The 21,061-nt window shown below is 48.8% G+C and overlaps 2 protein-coding genes across 2 annotated transcripts in view; one reads left to right on the top strand and one right to left on the bottom strand.

Annotated features, from left to right (window-relative positions):
* On the top strand, positions 1–13,452 carry TMEM54 (transmembrane protein 54). Its single transcript, XM_035119532.2, has 6 exons — positions 1–264; positions 5,734–5,927; positions 6,478–6,537; positions 7,352–7,540; positions 7,957–8,091; positions 10,082–13,452. The coding sequence occupies exons 1-6, from the start codon at positions 252–254 to the stop codon at positions 10,172–10,174; spliced, it is 684 nt and encodes a 227-aa protein (XP_034975423.1). The 5' UTR covers positions 1–251; the 3' UTR covers positions 10,175–13,452.
* Positions 13,434–21,061, bottom strand: part of HPCA (hippocalcin) — a 27,505-nt gene continuing 19,877 nt past the window's right edge. Inside the window, exons 4-5 of the mRNA XM_035119533.2 lie at positions 15,314–15,419; positions 13,434–14,433 (exon numbers count right to left, since the gene is read on the bottom strand). Coding sequence (XP_034975424.1) covers positions 14,336–14,433; positions 15,314–15,419 — 204 coding nt within the window. The 3' untranslated portion in view covers positions 13,434–14,335. The remainder of the gene's footprint in view (positions 14,434–15,313; positions 15,420–21,061) is intronic.

Below are 21,061 nucleotides of genomic sequence, written 5' to 3' on the forward strand. Positions count from 1 at the left end.
TAGAGCCTGGAGAGCTGGTCAAACAGGAAGAGCTGATTTCAAATTGCAGTTGTAGGGCAGGAGGAGGAGGAGGAGGGTTGATGCTGAGAGGCAGGCGGCAGCCAGAAGAAGCGCGAAATAGGTGGATGGTCAAGAAGTGCCAAGGCAGCGGCAGCTGCAACAAGGCCAGCTCCCAGGTGCTCTGCAGAGACAACAAGAACAGAGGACTTTAACTCAGATGTATTTTGATGGCCTGATCCCAAACTGCAAAGATGTGTCGGCTGGGTGAGTTGGCCCCTCTCCAAAGTCAAAGGCAAGCGGGGCAGGGCGGACCCTTGGCACTTCCCTTCCCTAGAAAGGTGTCAGTACCTTCACGCTTCCTTGCAACAGTGCCAAGTGTCCCAGGATGCAACCAAACGCAGCTTAAGAGATTTGGCTCAGCATCTTCAATGGCAGCCAACCTGGCCACCCTCTGGCTAGTGGACTACATCTCCTATTAGTGTCAGCCAGCAAGGCTGTGCTGGTCCTGGGACTGATGGGAGTTGCAGCCCAAAACATCTGGAGGGCACAAAATTGGCGAAGGCTGTTCTGTGGCATCCAAAGGGATCCTAGGGTTCAGCTCTCCCATCACAGGCCTAAACACCATGCTTGTGCAGCAGGGATAAAGGCAAAGACATGGCTATTATTTCGTTTAAATAGGGCTTTCAAGATGCAGGAGCTTTCCAGAACAGTTGACAATGTTGAGCAAATTTCAACCCATGCAAAACATTCCCAGCAACACAGGTTTGCTGCAACCCTCCAGCACCACATAATCTAGGTTTTAAGGGGGCATAGTGAGGGGTGGGAAAGGGCAACTTCTAAATAGGGTTGAGCTCCAGACCCTCATTTTACAAATAAGCGGCAGGATTGTGATCCTTGTGTATGCAATGGAACCGATTTGGATTGTGTACATGCGACAGAATGCCTCCCTGCTGTGGTGTGAATGTTTATTCAAGTTTAAATCTTGATTTACTAGTCCTAATTTTGGCACCTGACATTCCAAGGGAGTTGGAACGAGAATTAAGTTTTAGGTTGGATACATGTGTGCACATGCACACACCACCCAAACTGCATGCTGGGTATATGGTTTTATTTATTAATATAATATGGGGGGGGGAATCATGTACTATATGAGGTCAAGGCATAGTGTTTGAGAAAGTGATTTGCCTAAGGCAGGCTAGTAGAATAAAAATTGATCTCCTATTTTCTTCAGCTCTTGGTGGTTTTTGTTATTTAAAAACAGCTTTCGTTGGAACCATCAGCACACATGGGACTTTACAAATTTTCACAATCCCCCCCTGCCCCAAAAGGCAGGCACCTGTCCCTAAGGTGCTTAAGTGAAATCTTGACAAGTGAAGAAAACACTTGTGCCCCCTGGGAAATCACCTGTCTACAAAGATGATTTCCAGAACATATTCTTGAGAAGTACCTGCCCCCACCGGTTACCACATTGACCTGCAAGAGCAGAAACAAGAGTCTAAACCACTAGCATGCTGAATGTCCTTTGCAATCTTACCTTCTCCCTCCTCCCACCCCAAAACCCTACTTGTATGTAGCCTGTAGACTTTGGGATGTTCTGGCAGGAAGATGACCTTGATTGCTGTTTGCTGTTTAACGAGTGGTTAATCTTTAAAGACACAGACTTGTTTTCCAAAGGAAATGCCACCTTGCCGGGACTTCCTTATGGCGCTTGAGTCAACATGCCTGAATGTTCTCCATAAACCCTTAATCCAATGGTGTGAAGTTTTCCCTCTGAAAAGGTGTCTCTGTCTCCCCACCTCCTCTCTCTGTCTCTCTGCCTTGATCTGTGGAAGGTGGCTCTGCATCTTTCTGTTCTGCAACACAGCTGAGGTTCCTTCCCTTCGGCCATTTCTGGAAGAGAAGTGTTGATTCTGAGGCCTGGAATGCCTGACAAGTCCGGAGGTCTAGAAGTTGTACCTTTCGTCAGGACTCCCAGCTGCCATCTGACACAGCCCAGCCCAATGGTTTTTCAACCTTAGATTCCCAGATACTGTTCAACGCCAACTTGTATCATCCCATTGGCTTCAGGGACTGGGGCTGATGGGAGTCCACAACAGCGCCTGGGTAGCCAAGATTGAACAACATTGGCCTAGCTTACAGTTACGCCTCTGAGAGACCTTCCCTGTGCCCCAGTCCAAAGAGCAATAAAGTATGCACACAGTGCAAATATTGTATAGGTACAGATAAGCACCACAGGGGAATATTGAGAATGATTCCAAACTTGTTCCTGCATCTGAGTTAGGTTAACTTGCCTTCCTAACCATTGACTCTTGCAACTGTTAACCTATTGTGCTGCTCCCTCCCTCCCCATATCCAGTATTTTTCATTAAGCAAAATGTATATCATTCTGTATATTGGGCACTACACCAGCAATCTGGCAAGATAAATGGTTGCTGTTAATGGGCAAAGATGCACTGGGGCTGGAAATAGAAAAGGTGTAATTTTCCAGTACAATTTGTATATCTTTGCATATGGTAGTGCATTGTGTATCTTGATTTATAGTCTCATTTCTATCCTGTCTTTCTCCAAACATACAATGAAAGTACAAAGTCACCATAAGAAAGCAAATGGTGTGATAAATCAGCAAAAAGTGGGTCCCCTAAAACCTGTTCTATAGTCTTACAGGATTTTTTTAAAAAAAACTGTTTTGCCAGAAGCTTCCACCTGCCTGGCTGAGGCTTCTGGGGGAGTTAGCATGGTGTCACCATAGAGTCGGTCCAAGATGTAGCCATTCAATAGCCTCCTGCATCAGACCTTTGGGCCACGTAGCCCAGGGCTAGGGAATCTGTGGCTCTACCGAAGTTGTTGGACTACAACTCCCATCATCCCTGGCCATGCTGATAGGAGTTGGAATCTAATATTATCTGCAGGACCCCAGGCTCACCAGTAGGAATAGATTTATAGAGTTGGAAGGGATTTTGAAGCTCATCTACCGTAGCAATGTGGGAATGTTTTGCCCAATGTGGGGCTTGAACCCATGACCCTGAGATTAAGAGTTTTAAGCTTTACCAATTGAGCTATAAGAACATAACACAGGGACCTAGTACTGACTCAGGCTCTTGGTCCATCTTGCTCAGTTCTGTCTACATTGACTAGCAGCAGCTCTTGGGACTGTCGGTCAGAGCAAGCAAGATCCTTCCCTGGAATACTTTAAAAGGAGATGGTTTACCCTCCAATTATCCTGTTTTCATCTTGATTTTCAGGAGATATTGTATGTGTCTGTGGTAACTCCAGCTGAAACACAGCATAGGCTTTGTAAATCAGGAGCCTACCAAATCTGCAATGTTTTAGCTCTTTATTTAAAGTATTTATTTATATTCCACCCCCCCCTTAGGGCTTAGACCTCCCAAGGTGATGTGCAACTAAAGGAGATACAATTAAAATGCTTTGGAAAGGGGTTAGAAACATAGGAATCAGAATCACTGGCATTAAAATGTTGTCAAACAAAGGCAGGATGGAACAAAATGGACCTCATGGCTTGTTTTGAATGTGTGGGTTGAAAGGGCCTTTCATAGCTTCTGCCCTTGTTTCTGCCACACTAGTAAAAGTATTTTTACTCATTTTCCTGTCACACTCAGCATGTGCCTTATCCTCACCCCCCAAAAAAACTTTCTCTGCCAGTGCCTTTCTTCCCTTGATCTTCTATATGTGTTTATTCCTCCGATAACAGCTTTTCCCTCTTACCTCTTTTCTTTCTATTTCCATTCTCTCTATTTCTATCTATTTCCTCCTCGCCCACTATATTGCTGCCCAGCAACTGTGTTTCTCAGATGAGGCACCACTGAGAGTGCCATTTGCCCCAGAGTTGCATTTAGCCTGTACTAGAAACAGGCCTTTAGTGTCTGAGTTCCAGCTCTCTGGAATAAATGGCCAGCTGAAATCCGGCAGCCGCCTGGTGTGTTGATGTTTAGGCACCTACTGAATACCTTGTTATTTAGGAAGGCTTTTCCCCAACCATTTATGGATTATCATTTTTATATTGAATAAAATTGTTTTGCTGGTTGTTGAATTGTTTTTGTTGCTTCTGAAGCTTGTGTTTTCTTCTGCTTTTGTCCTGGACCCCACTTTGTTGGCTTTAAGCTGTGAAGTGCTCTATAAAGTTGTATGATAATAGCATTTTCAATCTTAAGCTTTTATCTCACTTTCTAGTTTCCTTCAGCACCCCTGACCCTTTCAAAGGAAGGAGACCTTCCTTTCTTCTTCCCCTTTGAACTTCTCTGTCTCCCAGGGGCCGCCTTTACACAGCAGGAGAGGCTGCCTTTGGTCCAATCCAGCCCAAAGGCTCTAGCAGGGCAGGCAAGTGAGGAGGTCCTGCACAGGCTGTGGCACTGAGACCCACTTGAAAGTGGCCCGAGGCCCACAGTTTGAGGAATCCTGAGCCCTGTGCATTGAACATGTGGTGTGTGGTTTGCCTCGTCGCCATGAAGAAAAATCTGCTTGCCTGCACATCTTGTTCCCACCAAAGGCAGATCAGAATCTAGACTAGGGTGACCCACTATTGCCCACCAGTCCATGGCACTGGGTTGCTGGGCTGTACCACTCACGTACAAGAGGGAAGGGAAATTCCATTCTAGGGATTCTTAGGGAAGGATCAACATAAAACTGCCATGTTATATCAACTCACGTGATGCTTTTATACAAATCTGTGGCACAGCCACACTTGGCGTCCTCCATTTATATACAGTAGTTCTGTGACCTTTCAAAAGGGATACTGTAGAATTGGGGAAGGGGCAGAAAAGGGCAATAAAGGCAGCCATCAAGCAGCTGAAAGAAATTCCCCTCCCTATGTGGGAAGATTATGATGATAGGGACCTGAACTTTCTAAACTAAGGTTTAGAGCAGGGGTCGGCAAACTAAGGCCTGAGGGCCGGATGCGGTCCCCCAGGCTCATAAATCCGGCCCGTGCCACGAAGCCAGAACCTACTGCGAAGCCGAGACTCCCGGCGATGGTGATGGGAGGAAGAGGACGAGTGGCGGTGGCTCTGCCAATCAAACGCCGCACCTGGTTTGGTTGGCAGAGCCGCTGCTGCTCGGTCTCTTCCTCCTGTCGCCATTGCTGCCACCACCCTGGTGCTCCTGCGGGCCAGAGACCGGAATGGATGAGCTCGCTCTGCCTACCCACTTCACGAGAAGCAGCAGCAGTGGCAGTGGTGGCGGCAGCCCCTGGGGAGGTAAGTACAACGCCTTCTTTCTCTAGGCGGGGAGGAAGCCTGTTCCGCGCCACCACTGCCAGCCCTTCGGTGAATGAGGCAAGCGGCAAACCGAGAAGGTGGCTGGTGTGTGTGTGTATGTGTGGAGGAGGACTACTTGCCCCCCTGTCACTGTGCATAGGAATTTGGTTTTTTAAATATATACATATATAGTCTGGCCCTCCACAAGCTCTGAGGGACAGTGGACCGGCCCCCTGCGTAAAAAGTTTGCTGACCCCTGGTTTAGAGAACGGGTAAGTACTGGCGTGGGGAGGGAGACATGATGCCTGGCATGGAAAGGGGGAGGTTTTTTAAATTTCTAACTAGCTTGCTTTTATTGTGCTCCCAATGGGAGGAAGGGCAGGGCAATAAGGGTGAAATAAATAATAATTTTCCTCTGGCTTTGTTTTACTTTGCAACATTCCATGCTCTGGGTCTAGGTGAAACAGTGGCTTGTGAGCCAGACTCAGTCCTGGAAGAAAGACCTCGCCTTCCTCTCTTTCAGGTCACCTTGATTCCAGCAGCACCCAGAAGCTCTTGATGAAAACAGGACTCATCCTGATAGTCATTGGCCACCTAAACTTCATCACCAGCGCTCTGGTCCATGGGACGGTGCTGCGGCACATTGCCAACCCGCATGACACCATTTCCCTGCAGTACGCCATCTCCAACATTGTGACCGTGATCTCTGCCATCTTGGTACGCCTTTTCTTGCAGGGTCTTTGCTGGAGGAGGGAAGACTGATGCGCCTTCTCAGAGAGGGTGCCCTTGAAGTTCTAGGAAATGAACTAAATGTGCTCCAGTTTGGGATATGGTTGGCAGAGAGCAATTAAAAGTTGTTGTAGTAGTATCTTGCAGTGTAGTCCGCCCCCAATGGTGTAGCTGAGTCAACCAACCCCTTTCCTGGCTTCCATACAAGTAAATGGTTGCTATTCACTCTTATGGTGGGGGAAATGATGTGCTTTTAGGGTAGTGAACCTGTGTTCTGTTTGAGGTTGGGGGCTTCTGGTTTACCGTGGGAATGGGCAGAGCCAAAATTGGGGGAGCACTCTTTTTTGCCCTCTTCTTTAGTCCCCCACGTGCAAATAGATGGTGCAAAGTTCTCAAATGTGTTTTATTTGCACATATGGCCCCTTGAAAGCACCATTTGGATTTTGGGAATTTGGTTTCCCACACGTACAGCCCAGCTTGTAACCTTGTAAAACTCTTTACGGTGTGTTATTTCCTGTCATCTGTCACCCCTTTGCAGACAATCTCCTGTGGAATAGCAGCAATTGTACTCTCCAGATATGTATCCCGGAAATCACTGGTAAGAAACCCCTCTCTTGGAGCAGAATCATCTCCCTTAAGAGGCAGGTCATGTTTCCAAGTGGAGGAGCCCTTCAAGGCTCTTAGTTACACCCAGCTGTTTATCGAAGCCTTGACCTTCAGGCAGGGGACCCTCTTTTTCATGAGACCCACCCCCAGCTAGGTACTCTCCTATCTTAAGTTACTGTCAGCTCAGCTGCCTGCCCCACCCAGGATATGAGATGATGGCATGGAAAGTTTGATAGCTTCAGAAGTTGTAAAATATCCCTGCTGGCTGCAGCTCAAGAAACAGTGGGGGGAGGAAAGAGCCCCACCCAAGAACGATTGGTTTCCACATTGCTACCTTGCAATCTCTTTGACTCCTTCCTGGGGATGCTCCGGGGGGGGGGGCAGACCCACTTTCTGGGATAGTGGCTGTGCCAATTTCTGTGTGGGAATCCTTGGCTTGGGGAGGGGACGGGCATAGAAGCCAGGCTGCAGGTTTTGAGGTGTGCCGTGTTTAATGCCTGGCATCTCAACTTGGCTTTGAGAGAGTGGTGATTAAGCTGTCCACAAATTTTTAGAAATATATAAATGAATGAATGGAGCCCAAACACAACAGTGAAACAAATACTTTGCATGTTCCTGGGAGTTTTTGGGTGTCCAAGAAACCTGAGCTTTGTGCTCAGCTCCCAGATGATTCACCCCAACCTCAGAGTGTCCTTCCCCATGGTCACTTTGGGTAGGATTCGGACCCCTTGCTCCCTGTTGCAGCAAGCCATGTGTGCCTGGCCTTTTGGACTAGCAGACCCACCACTGTGTTCTCTCCATTGCAGAGATGGGCCGTTTTCTCCCTCAGCGTCAGCAGTGCCCTCCTCTCGCTGTTCTGCTCAGTGGGGCTGGCTGTCGCTATCATCTTCACATTCCTCAACAACGGGCGATCCCTCCTGGCTCGTTGCACCTTTGCCAACGTGGAGATCATCCAGATTGCGCACGAGTGCCCTTTCGACCCCACCCGGGTCTACGTAAGTCTGCCAAGTGGGCTCCTGCCATGAGGGACCTCTTGGAAGAGGCAATGGGAGAGGTGCTAAGATGGAGGGGGTGGGGTTATAAAAGGCTTCTAGTGTAGGGTTAGGGTTCTAGCATGGTTTAGTTCCTAACCTCTGGGGGCCCTTTAACACTGTTCCTTTTTCCTGCTGAGGATCCTCTGCAGTTTGCAGAAGTCTCTAGAGTCCATGCACCCTCATTCAGCTAATGCAAGACCTTAGCTGGGTCATCTCTTGCATTCCCTTGTCGCCCCACCTGGGATTGTGATATGCTCTGGCCCTGGATTGCATGGGTTGATTACAAATGGCCTTCTTGGTTCTATGAGGCATTGAGTTTTGACTCCAAAAATGTGAAGCCCACACCCCCCCCGGTCCACTTTCCTCCCTTCCCACAGAGCTCTGCTTTGGTCCTTTGGGGCATCTCCTTCTTCCTGGATGCCGTGGAGATCATCTTCAGCATTCGATGCTTCCTGATCACCCTTGCACTCCTGAATCTGAGGCTGTGTCGCAGGCGGACGCGCAAGAAGAAGGTACAAATCTCCTTGCACCACCCTCCTAATTCAGGTTCTTGTCTCCTTTTATCATGTGCTTTGCAGAAGGGTTTGGTGTGCCATTCCTCTACTCTACCACCACTCCCAAATTCTGATACTGTAGCTCCTTGCACCTCCAGAAGTTTCTGGATTACAACCCCCAATTGTTGGCTAAGATGGGCTGATGACAGTCCAGTAGCATCTGGAGGGCCAGAGGTGCCCCACCTGTGTAATAAAACAAATAAACTGGAGGCAGGATCTAAGATCTGAGACCAAGGGAGGCAGGTGAAGATAACATTGGGGACTGCTCTAGCCAGACTGTCCCCTTCCCCACCCAACTTTACATGTAATATCATTTGTTTTAACCCTTTTAACCTCCTAGGGTGCCTTGGCAGAAAGGCAGTATAATAGATGCAATGAATAAGTGAATAAATGCCACAATGCAGGGAACATCTGTGGCCCTTCAGGGTTTGCTGGGCCCCACCAATTCTAACCCTAACCCACTGGCCTCGTTGGCTGGTGGGAGTCTACCAGCCCCTCTGGTTATGTCAGTTGCCTGCTTCCATTCTTCACATTGGCCTTTGCCAGCTTGGATGCCTTCCAGATGTTTTGGACTACAGCTCCCCATCAGTCCCAGTGACGGTGGCTGTGCTGGCTAAGGCTGATGATAAGCTGCTATCCAGAATATCTAGAGGGCACCAAATTAATGGTGGCAGCTTCAGATGGTAGGTGAATGGTCTGCAGCAGAGCCTTTTCTCTGCAAACTAAAAGCAATTATGCAGGGCAGCCGAGGCTCTTAATACTGGCCTTCTCCTCTGATGCAGCTGGGACCCTGAAACTCCTGGATCCAATTACGCCTGTCAGAATCTTGTCAAATATTCAAATTCAAGCCCTCTGGGGCCTTTGAACCACCTCTGAATAATTTGGCCAGTGTCAAAGAATTAGCAATTTGCAACTCATTGGTAAATTTGCATCTTGTTAATTCTGGCCTTACCTAATTTGCAATATACCTGCCAATAACAGAACCTTTCTATCATTTGTGCACCAGTGTGTCTGTGTGCCAGCTCCATATACACCACCCGGACAGTGACACTGTGACCTGATTTGGCACATAAGAGCCTGGCTGCTGGATCTGGCCAAAGGGGGGCCATCCTGCCTCTTCTGGGGAGCCCACAAAGCAGCGCCTGACTGCTGTGATTCCCAGCAACCGATATAGCACAACTGCATCTTATGCACATTTAAATTGCATTCTTTCAACCGCACATGGTTGAAGGACGGCTGGCTGAAGTCCCACAAGTGAAATGCAAGAATGGCAGAGTGTTTTTAAGCTTTCTGTCTTGCTGGGGGGGCACACAAGGCCCTCTTGGTGGGCCTTTTTGGGGATGCTCTTGCAGTGCTGTCCCAAGTTCCTGCAAGATCTTGCAGAAGTATCCCTATCATGCTGGAGCTGGTGTTCTGAGTGAGTCTTGCCCTGCAATCAAGGCAAAGGGCTTAAAAGCTCTTTTTGCATGGGGAAACTGAGGCCGAAAAAGTAGCACCTTCAACTGAGCCCAGCAGAGTTGTTTAAATACGAGACAGCGGCACATCACAGACATCTGTGGTGACCTAGCTGCCATATTTACTCTGATGAATGCCAATGGGATCTGTTCCAAACTCTCATTAAAGTTTTAATCAAAGGAATGTGGTCCAATGATCTAGACGTCTGTTATCTACAAACTGCCCCCCCCCACCCGTGAACAACTGGTAACTGTCATGACAAGTGAGCTTCCTGATCTGGTGAACTCCTCCTGCCCCCTTGCCCAGTTTGCCATGTGATGACTGTTCCCTCATGTGAGAAGCTTGAGTATTTACCCCCTTGGTGAGCTATTGTTTTCCATGAGATTTCCCTTGTGTGGTTATAAAAACAGCAACACGTTAATTCTGAGAAACAGCAATGAAGTGGTTTTGCCACACTTGGACTGTTGTTAATTCCGGCCTCTTTGATTTATAGGTCTCCTTGCAGATTGTCATACCCGAGACCAGAGAAAGCTGCGAGGGCCACAATCTCCTGAGGTTGGACTGCATGGAGACGGCGCGGCTCTAGAGGCCACTTGCCGCCCAGATTGCGGCTGCTCTTGTGGAAGCACCTCCACTCTTGCAGTGTCATCTTCCTCTGCTTCACAGTCCAGCCTCACTCCAGTCTGCATGGACGTGGCCCCTCGTGCTTCCTCTCTGCAGTGGGCGAGGCCCAAATCTTAGCAACTGGGCTCCAGAAGCGGGAGAACAGTGGCCTCCCTCGAGGCACAAACCTTTTACTGCTCTGATTAGCACTCTGGTTGCTTTGTGCTGAAAAATCGACCCCAAGCGCTCCTCTCCTCCGGAATGAAGGGAGCTGCGTGGCTCCCGTGAGCATCTGAAATGACTCTGCGGGCCATTGCACTGAGACAAAAAAATACCTTTTATTTTTGAAGCTATTAAAAACAAACAATGCCTGTGGTTCCCTTCCCCCTCCCGCTTCCTGCATGCACTCCTGTGATGGATGGATGAAGGACTGGTGCTTCCATTTCTGCAATGGGGTGGAGCTGGATTCTTCTCCGGAGCGGAGGGGTGGCAATACTCTCAGCCGTTTCTGAGGTAGAAAAGGGGACTGGAGCTCTGTCGTGAGCAAACAGCCCTCTTTGAAGAAGGAGGGTGGTGGGTGGGATGGCATTGATCAACAAATGCTTCCTTGGACTAATCGGGGGACAAATTTTGACAGGGGAGACTCTGATTCTTGGAAGCTATTTTGCATTAATTTAGAAGGCAATGAAAACAGATCTATGGAAGACGCCCTTTTCCTTCTAAAAAGGCATGGTAGCATTTGTTTGTGAAATTGTAAATTAAACTGACACTGCCTTCAGTATGTTAGAAGGGCCATCTGCATTGAAGATTGGGAAATTTAAATTTAATGCATTAATTTAACCACTGACAGGTTAAGAAACAGCTAATTAATCGGCTAAACAACTTGTACATCAGTCTCTGCCAACCTTGTGCCCTCTATGTTTTGGATTATGACTTCCATCAGCCTCAGCATCATATGGTTGCATGAGGCTGGAGCTGATGGGAGTTGTAGTCCAAAACATCTGGAGTGCACCAGGTTGGCAGAGGCCATGGCAAATGGTCCCAAACCTTACCACCTTCTGCCCCACTGGCCATTTTCTCTTGCCTCACAGCTCCTTCTGCTTCCTCTCCAGCCTTGGGGTCAATTACAAAGGGCACCATCTCTCAGGGCCCCTCTGAATGCCAACCCCCAATTTTAGCTTCCTGCTATTCATCCACGCAGAACAGCATAAAACATTCCATCACATCTTGGATATTAGTGCTGGACAGCAAGCTTGTGATGATGACCTCCATTTCTGAAACAGTTGTGTGGGCTGTACCATCCACTGTACTTGATGCCTTTACATTTCCTCACCCAGTTAATCCTGCTTGCCACGCATGCAGGGACACAGTCTCCCCAACCTACTGCTAAAGTTCTAAGCCCATGTCCACTGAGCCCCCCCCCCACCAATTGCAAATACTCACTGAAATAGCAGGGCAGGGAAGAATGGACTTCAGTGCACATGTGGTGGGTGGAGTGAGTCTAAAGCTGTTGTCTGGGCATGCTCTATGCTTCTAGAGATGAATGGGTTAACAAAAAGGCATTCCAGAGCTGGAAGACCATTGGGGTGAGTAGTGTGTGGGGAGCAGACTGATTCATTAGTGCAACAGTTCTCCTGGGTAGGCTGGGGTTCATCTGGGCACGCCATACCTGTTGCCTGAGCCCCTCCCCACGGTGTCTCCAGCCACACCCTGAGAACCCCAGCCTTCATTTAAAGTGGACTTTCAGCTCTTGGTAATGGTTGCTCCCTGCTTGCCCTCCCCAAGAGCAGAAATAAAAGCCGAACTCCATAGAAGCAGAAATGTGGGTGGGTGTTCACTAGGCCACATGTATGCAAAGGAACAGCTTTTGATTGCCTGGTTCCAGATTTGCCATTTATTTCTTTGCAAAGCACACACCCATGGGTTGTGTGGCCAAGCCCTGCATGGTTCTTGGCTGGGAAGTGAGGCAGCCAGATCTGGCCAGCCTGCACAGGCAGTAGCCCAGCTGCCTGCTTCTGATCTCTCACCCACAATGCAGCAACAGGAACTGCCTCACTGAAGTTCAATGTGGGGCCTGGCGCCCCCACATGGTGAAACATGCAACATGGGCGACACGTCTGTTTTTTGAGGCCTCAGTACTGTACTCTTATTAGTGCCAGCTGAATCCGAGCCATCTATGTGTATCAAATTGTACAGTTGGAAGGGACCCTTGAGGACCATCTAGTCCAACCCCCTGCAATGTAGGAATATGCAGCTGTCCCAAACAGGGATCGAACCTGCAACCTTGGCATTATCAGCACCAGCCTCTTAACCAACTGAGCATATTAATACTGGGTCAAATCTCACACCCATTCGTTGGTCTTAACTGAGTCATTGCTCTCTCACAGCCTTCAATCTGTAAAACAGGGAATGAGAAGATTGGCCTACCTTACAAGGATGGTGGTGAAGGATTAACTGGTTATGCTCAAGAGGAAATTGAAGACTTTTTATCTGCCCAGGCCATTGGACGGGGGTAGACATTGGTAGACACTGGAGTTGTATGACTGTGGGGTATTATTAATTATTATTATTATTATTCACTGGAGATTGTTGTGTTTTTATGTTGATAACTGCCTGTCTTGGACATCTTTCAGAGAGGGAGTTGGGATATAAATAAAACTGATAAATAAATTACAGACATGCGAAAGTGCTGAAGGGATGTGAATGCCTAACCTTGGCTGTTGAGGGGTTGGCTTCTGTAGCTGTTCCTCTATGGGCAGTCTTGAGACCCAGATGAGTCCCTTGCAGCTTTTCAGGGTCCGATGAAGGGACCCTCTCCCCAACTGCACCAGGTACTCTAAGCTGTGCCCCCCTGAGACAGCAAATGTCGGAAGGCTTAAGGAAGGTGGCTTGGGCTATTCCTTTCAGTGGCACTTGGAACAGAGGTCAGGGATGATGCTCTGCCCTTCCTGAAACAAACGCACAAGGAAGGTGTGGGTTACGAATGAACCAACTATATAAATTGCCCTACATGCTGTCAATGTCTGATTCCTTCTCAGGTTCTTTATATGTTGATCTGCGGGCACCTGAAGGCCATCGAGGCCCAGCACCTTTCAGTGAGACAGGATTGGTTTGCGTTCAAGCACCCTTGAAAAGTGTGAGACTGCTCCATGTGAATCGGACAACAACCAGGGTTTGCATGTAGTGTAGGCGAAAAAATACTAGCTCTATACTGGAAAGAGGTGCTCCTAAATGATGCGACCGTGTATATTTGTGCTTACATTACATTGGCCTGTGCCAACCTGGCGCCTGCCAGATTTATTGGGTGACAACGCCCAAGAGCTCCAGCCAACAACTGCTGGCTGGGGCTGATGGGAATTGTAGTCCAATACATCTGGTGGGCACCAGGTTGACAACGGCGGTTTTATACGTAATATATTCTCCTAGCCAGGGTCGAGAAGCCAACAGCTACACAGAGTACTGAGCAAATGACCAGTGCTAGTCCTGCTCATTGTCCCATCGTATCTTTTAACAACCCCCCCCCATCTCCTTCTTCCTTCTGAGATTTCATTCAGTTTCCCAAGAGTCTCCCTTGGCAGCCCCAAATCCTAGAGGGCTTGCCTTACAGAAAGAGACAGTGCAAGGTTCTCAGGAGGCTGAACTGGACCCCAGGCAGCATATTCTGCTCCTGTAATTAAGGACGTACACACACGCACACACACACACACACACATGCAGTCACAGTTATAGTGCATCACAAGCAGCAGTCAGGTGTGGAAAACAGTTTGCAAAACCCAAATGCCAACACCTCAGGAAATGAGCTGGACTGTGTGCTCCACCTTCTTGCTGCCACTGTCCCGACCACGCAGGAGCCCCCCACCCCCACATCAGTGTCACATTCACACACAACTACAGTGTTCAGGAGAGGGGGAGAGAGGAAACCTGTGAGTCAGAAGACAGAAATACGTCGGCAGTGCCGTTTGCCTCCTTGGGGACATGTCCGTTACCCCAAGGGGAGAACTGGGAAGCTGGTCACCTCCTTGGGGGAGGGGAGAGACCGTGAGCCAAGTGAGGTGGTGGTGGTGGTGCCGCCTCCGCTTCCGAAAGCCGCCTTGTCCTGCCGCCTGCTGCTGCCGCTGCACAGGGAAGACAGGGCGGGGGGCGCTCAGAACTGGGAGGCGCTGCTGGGGTCACACTGCAGCAGCCTCACAATGGAAGGATCACTCTTGGCGCCCTTGATGAACTCTTCCAGGGACAGTTTGCCTGGGGAGGAGAGACAGGGGAGAGCAGAATGAACACGCCATCCAGAAGGGAGCCTAGAACGTCATGGGCTCAGGACCGGCTGCGGCAGACCGGGGATCAGGGCCCATACCTGCGACAGGTGACAGAGAAGGCACAGGACTCCCAGGAGCCCCACCTTTTATGGGATTCCCTGAGATTGAAGATTTGCCATGTCCAATTTGTCCAACCCAGTGTGCAGTTAACATTTCTCTTTAGGCTGGCTTTTCATCTTTCAGCATCACAAGAAGCATGCAGAGGTTTCCTGTCACCTCTCCTCTTGTTTTACTGTTTATTATCCTACCTCTTCCCCATGGCAAGATTCCAAGGTCAGCCAGTGACCACACCTGAGCACCTGCTTAGCTTTCCTTAGGTTGCTGCATTATATTTATAGGTAGGCTCCAGAGCTATCTATCTATCCATCCATCTACCCGTCATCTATCTCACAGCTGCACTCGCAGTGGTTGATGGGAGTTGTCCAAACCATCTAGACTGGTAGTTCCCAAAGTGGCAACCACCTTGCAGGTGAGTTAGCAGGAAGAGATCTTCCTTCTCCAGGGCTTCAGACCAGGGGGCATTCCCCAATCCTACACAGAGATGCGCTTCGGGATTGAACCTAGGACCTTCTGCATGCAAAGCAGATGCTAAAACCTGTCCTTGCAGCAGGAAGGCATCTCGGCTTTCCTTCCCTGCCTCCCGCCACCTTTGACCTCCAGCTTTGCCAAATCACTGTGTGGGTCATCCTCCTGTCACTCTCTCTCTCCCCCCCAACTGATATATTTAATCAGCATGCCTGCCTTTCCATCTAAGAGCTCTGGATTTAAGGATGATGGTTGCCTCTTAATCTTTCCCTCCTTTCATTTACCATCATTATTGGTATCCATCTGTCGGAAGATTTTCTCCGTCCGCTTCTCAGGAGTTGACTCATCTTCAGGCATCTTCATCACAGACGAGACCATTTTGTAGATGGCCTGCGGAGAAGGAGCAAGGAACCAGTTGAGACACAAATCCCGAGCTGCAGCCCTGCGGGGACGGTCAGCTTAAGCAAGGAGTTCTCCCTCTTGAGCTCTATTTTGCCTTTCAGGCAGATCAATAAAGAGGAGAAGGCCATGCAGGATGGAGAAAGTGGCTCCTCTTAAAAGTGCATAGTCACAACCAGCCCCCAAACCTCTGAAATTGTTGCCGGCAGGCGGGGGGGGGGGAGATATTTACAGGGGAAAAGGCTGCCCTTTCCAGGCAGCTGAGAACTCCAAACATCTCTGAATTCATATTTTAAGACAGGGCAGGGCAATGTGGTTCCCTCCAACGCCCATCATCTCCAACCATTGGACTTGCTAGCTGGGGATGACAAGAGCTGTGGTCCAAAATATCTGCAGGGCGTCACATTGGCTGCCCCTATGATAAGGTCTGCCAGAAACTCTACAAAAACCTTCCCAATGCAACACTAGCACACACCGGCAGGCCTATCTCAGATCTTCAGGTTGTGCAAAGATTCCTGCCATGGGTCAGAAGAAAGAGTGTGAAATGCAGCAGCCTCCCTGTGTGCCAGGCTAACAGCACAGTGCAGATTGCAGGGATTGATGGGGAAGGGCCCTCAGAGCAGTCTCTGACCTCCCCAGCATTGTCTGGGCAAGCTGGGCGATGCTGGTAACTCAAGAGCTGCTAGCACCATCTGCTCGGCTATGGGTATCACGGTTTTGCTCCGGAGCTTCCCACATCTAATGCATGTCTAATCCTCTCCCCACCCTAGCATCCCTTGCCCTAAGCCAGCTTTCCCCAACTGTGTGCCCTCCAGATGCCTAACAACTCCCATCAGCCCCAGCCAGACCAAAGGGAGGGCGGGCTTCTCTAAGGAGTGGTGGAGGCCCCCTGGGTAAGAGTCAACGAGAAATGCCACTATGTTTGCGCAATCTCCAAGTGCTCGAAGGCCAAAAGGAAGAAAGGAGAGCAGACTTGATTAAATAAAAAAGCAGCATTTAAAAAAATTATGTTCTTTTCTTTTTTACCCAGGCCTGCTGTTTCCCAGGAGGCTGTGTGCATTGCGTGGTTGGAGAAATTGGTAATTAATTCTAAACATTTGAGGACAGGATTCAGTGGGGAGGAAAACAAACTGTAAGGACAGATGGGGAAATGTCTCTGTCTCTCTGTCAGTCTCCCCACTACCACTACCACCCCACCCCTTCTGCATGGTTGCCCTGCATGGGGCAAGATCAGATTCCAGGAGGGCAGACCCAGGCTAACAGCAGCAGCAGCAGCAACCCTTAATGCAGACATGCAATACTCTCCTGCAACCAGGAGAGGGCAATATAAAGCTAGGCAGGAAATTCAGTAAGAACACAGGCATTGCACCAGCATCCTGCAGCAGCTGGAGACAGATGTGCCCTGGAGCTTCCAAGGAGAACCTGGAGGCGACATCCACTTTCCCCTGCTCTCTCCTATACTACTTCTGCAGATACCTGTTAACAGAAAGGCTATCCTCTGTGAATTTGCCAAACCCTCAGTCAGTATAAGTGACTAACCAAACACCACTACCTTGTAGCTATGAGTTCCATAAGCTGGCTGTATGTTGTGTGAAGTTAAGTGACTTGCTTTTGGAGCTTAGTGACCCTGAATTCTAGTATCCTGACATCCTCTGGATGTTGTGTGGGATTTCCAATTCCCATCAGTCCCAGACAGCGTGGTCAACGTTCAGGGATGTTGGGAGCTGGAGTGCAGCAACATCTGGAGAGAGGCAGACTCCCCAGGCCAGCTGCCGCTGTGTTGCATTTCTATAACCTCATAAGATGCTTCCTGGGAAGTCCCTGCTGAGTTCTTTTTTCTAAGGAAGCCTCCGTGGCTACTCTTCCAAGCAACCTCAGGAAAAGTAGGACACAAGCCCTCCTCCTCACCATGTTTCATTGCCCTGTGTGAGTACTTAGCAAATGTTAGGATTTTGAGTACCCAATGCTGGATAGTGTGATTGGTATAAATCACATGAGATGTCTGAGAAGAGTGTGGGAACGGAAGACTGTTTTATCTCTTCCGTCTGAGCATGTTATTGTTATTTTACTTTCAGTTTTGCAGTATGCAACAGTCTTGTTCTGCCTGAGCTGGAGAACACAGACGTGATTATGGATCCTCTGTATATAGTGTGAATAAAACATATTTTAGACCTATGGATGTCTTCTTCTACTTGCTGCAAAATGCCAGAAGACCTGTGTGCACGTTTTCAAGGACTGTCACACAGAGGCACTCTGGAATGAAGGGGAATGCCATTCCAGAGACGTTCCTTCCCGGATACACTCAGAGGTACTGGGGGTCTGCCGTCCCCCCCAGGAGCGCATTCCGACAGCAAATTCCACAAAAGCCCCTCCGGGTAGACAGATCAGGGGCCAGGAGTGGCCAACCATGAAATGGCCATGATACTTCAAACCAAACCAAAATAAGTGAGGGTTTCTGATTATTTTGTGGCACTTATCATCACCACTACCACCACCACCACTACTACTATCATCATCATCATCATCATCATCATCATCATCGCAAGCCCTTGTCATTCCCATTTTTTAGATAGGGAACATAGGATGACCTTTCCAGTGAATTCTCACATCTTTGATAAAGGTTTGAAATCCAGGATTCCAACACCTGGCTGAACCAACTCCCTCACTGATGTCTCTGAGTTCACGGCAGCCATTTGCTACGAGGTCAGCCTCCCCCAACCTGGTGCTCTTGAACTGCTCTGGACTGCAACTCCTACCAGCCCCAGATGGCTGGATCCTTCACAGATCTGGGTTTTCAACCTGAAAGGGGATGTTACTCTTTCCACCTCTCAAGAGGAATGGGTAGATGGGACCCTCAACTGATCTTGGAACACACCCAGCTTTAATTCACCTGCACATACACACACAAAAAGCCACCCTCCCAGGTGCTCCAATTTCTCTCTGCCAAGGACACCAGAGCTCCAATTTATAAATATCCAAGACCCAGTTAAAAGATTCACGGCTGCCTGCAAGCAATCTGGACTATTTCTTGCTTTCTGTGGGGAACCCACCTGTTCTCTCCCAAAAAGCAAGTGCTTTAACTCGGGTGGGATCAAAAGCAACTGTAATGCATGTCAGCGTGGAATAAAAAGGGATCCCCAAAGGCAAGTTCACTTACAAAGGGTTTCTGCTCCCTCCCCCACTCTGGCTGCGCAGAGGGGTGTTCAAAGTAAATTGTGGTTTGAAAAGACACAGAACCAGAACAACAGCTGCAGCAGGCTGAAATAAAACCTGATTCTCTTCTGGGTGTAAGACAGCATTCCTCAACCTGGTGCCCAGATGTTTTGAACCACAGCTCCCATCAGCCAGTGTGTTGCAGTCCAAAACATCTGGGGGGCATCAGTTTGTGAAAGACACCAGAGTTGGACCCACCAAACCTGCAGGCTCCACCACCTGTTTTTACCAGGGCACAGCCCAGGAAGCTGCTGAGGACCAGGGCTGCTCCTTGGAGAGAGATCTAGGCTATGAACACATTCATGGCTTAACATGGAGTGAGGTTGCTTCCCCCCCCCACTGCATTTCAAGCAGCATTTGCACATTGCTGTACACACCAGAGAAGGGACAGGAGCATCTTTGCTCGATGCGCATGACCCAATTTGTTTCCCCAAACCTGCAATCCCACCTGAACGCCTTTCTGACGAAGCTGCTGTTTGCGCATGCACAACAGCTGTCTGAACAATGCACACCTCACTATAAACCATGGTTTGTGTTTTCAAATCAGATGAAAGCTGGCTTGAGGAAAAACATATCAAACAGGGATATTTCTCAAAAGACTACAGGATTGTGACTAACGTCACACATACTCAGCTTCCAACCCCTGTCATAGGAGTGCACTGGAGCCAGAGTAAACAGTCGTGTGTACATAGCCCTTGGTTTGCACTAATGTGTCACATGTGTAAACTAATGTCCCTGATGCAGTTTACTTTAAAAAAGAAGAAGAAAAGAAAAGTAGTTTGGGGAGGAGACAAAGTGGAGAAATGTGGGGGGTGCATGGCACTTTTCTGTTCCACTATTTCCCTGCTCCGACCTGCCCCGTCTGTCGGGGGTTCAGTGTGTCTCTGCTCCTAGACTGTAGCTGTCCTAAACACACAAAAAGCCTCCATTGCAACAGCCTTGGTGAAGGTGTTGTGAAATCCATCCTCTTTCCTACTAAAGATATTTCCAGCTGAGTTCCATTTAGGGTATTCCTAAGATGTCAGAGGTAGCTTCATAGGGTCCCAAGAGGCTTCCAAATTTTAACCACCAAGGGATGGAGAAATGTGATGTTTAAGCACTTCTGGTCCCTCTCTGCTCCTCTGCAAACGCATCCCATTTACTGAACAACATCTAGTTCTTATCTAGATCAGTGTTTCCCAACCTTGGGTCTCCAGCTGTTTTTGCACTACAACTCCCATCATCCTTAGCTAGCAAGACCAGTGGTCAGGAATGATGGGAACTGTAATCCAAAAGCAGCTGGAGACCCAAGGTTGAGAAACACTGATCTAGATGATGATGAGGTAAAAGCCAAGATGAAACCAAAAGGCACTGAGGGGGGTGGGGCAAAAGCGGGACAGGGTCCAAGCCTCACGCCTGCCACAGACTCACTGTGTGTCCACTGGCAAGTCCCTAGTTTCCTCAGTCTCGGCTCCATCTCCTGAAAAATGGGAAGAGGAATAATAGGAATAATGATGATGAGGGTGATGGGGAAGAAGCTGTGAAGACCTGCAAGACAAATCCCGCAAAGCCCTCTGAAAAAAATGCTTAAAGAGTGCTACTAAAATTATTAAGGATGGACTCTTCTACAACTGTGCCCTGAGGCTCCTTTGAGAGGTCTGTAGCTTTGCATCTTGCAATATGGGCCTAATTTCCCATCCAAATCACTGAGGGGGGGGGGCTTCCTTCGACTTGCTGACACTGGTCGGGATTAAAGCCTCCATGTCTCATTTCATCTTGTTGTGGCACAGAAATGGAACAGCTGTTCCACCCCTCCTGCCCCCCCCCGTCTAGTGGGCAGTGAAGGGTGGGGTGAGCAGTTGCCAGAGTAGGAAGGCACCCCGGGTGCCCTGGCACAGAGGGATCCACGAGGGGCAAGCCAGTCACACCCTTCACCCCAACTAATCTGCTCCCTTTGCTGATTAAATCTCCATGAAAAGCAGTTCTCCTATCTCCTTTGTCGGGCGTATCCTCCTTTAAATCTGCAGCATCGCTTAGAGAGTGACAGAGAGAGGGGGAGAGAAAGAGAATGAGGCACACAGAGAGCGTGAGAGTGGAAAAGAAGAAGGGAGGCAGGCAGACACAAAGGAAAGGTCTGTCTACAAAACTGGAGAAAACCCCTTGGCTTCACTGACAGGTCACCCACCCACCCACACCTCCAGGGAATTACTCTGGGCCACTGCAAATACTGTTGATAAACACAGCCTATATACATATCTTAAAGATTGGTGCATTAATCAACTGAAGCATAGATTAAATCATCATACTCAAGATTAATTACCCCTTAAGAGTGGATTTGCCCACTCCTTCAATTAGGACTGCAAGCTTTGATCAGCTTAATCAGCATATTAACCAACTTTATTTGATTAAGCAGTGAGGGCCAGTTTTAATTAGGGGGCAAT

This window comes from Zootoca vivipara, chromosome 6 (genome assembly GCF_963506605.1).
Source record: "Zootoca vivipara chromosome 6, rZooViv1.1, whole genome shotgun sequence".
NCBI lineage: Eukaryota > Metazoa > Chordata > Lepidosauria > Squamata > Lacertidae > Zootoca > Zootoca vivipara.

What these genes read in the sequence shown, in the direction of transcription:
- TMEM54 (XM_035119532.2), top strand. An exon ending in TCGACCCCACCCGGGTCTAC is followed by an intron (nt 7,541 to 7,956) that starts GTAAGTCTGCCA and finishes CCCTTCCCACAG; the next exon opens with AGCTCTGCTTTGGTCCTTTG. An exon ending in GGCGGACGCGCAAGAAGAAG is followed by an intron (nt 8,092 to 10,081) that starts GTACAAATCTCC and finishes TTTGATTTATAG; the next exon opens with GTCTCCTTGCAGATTGTCAT.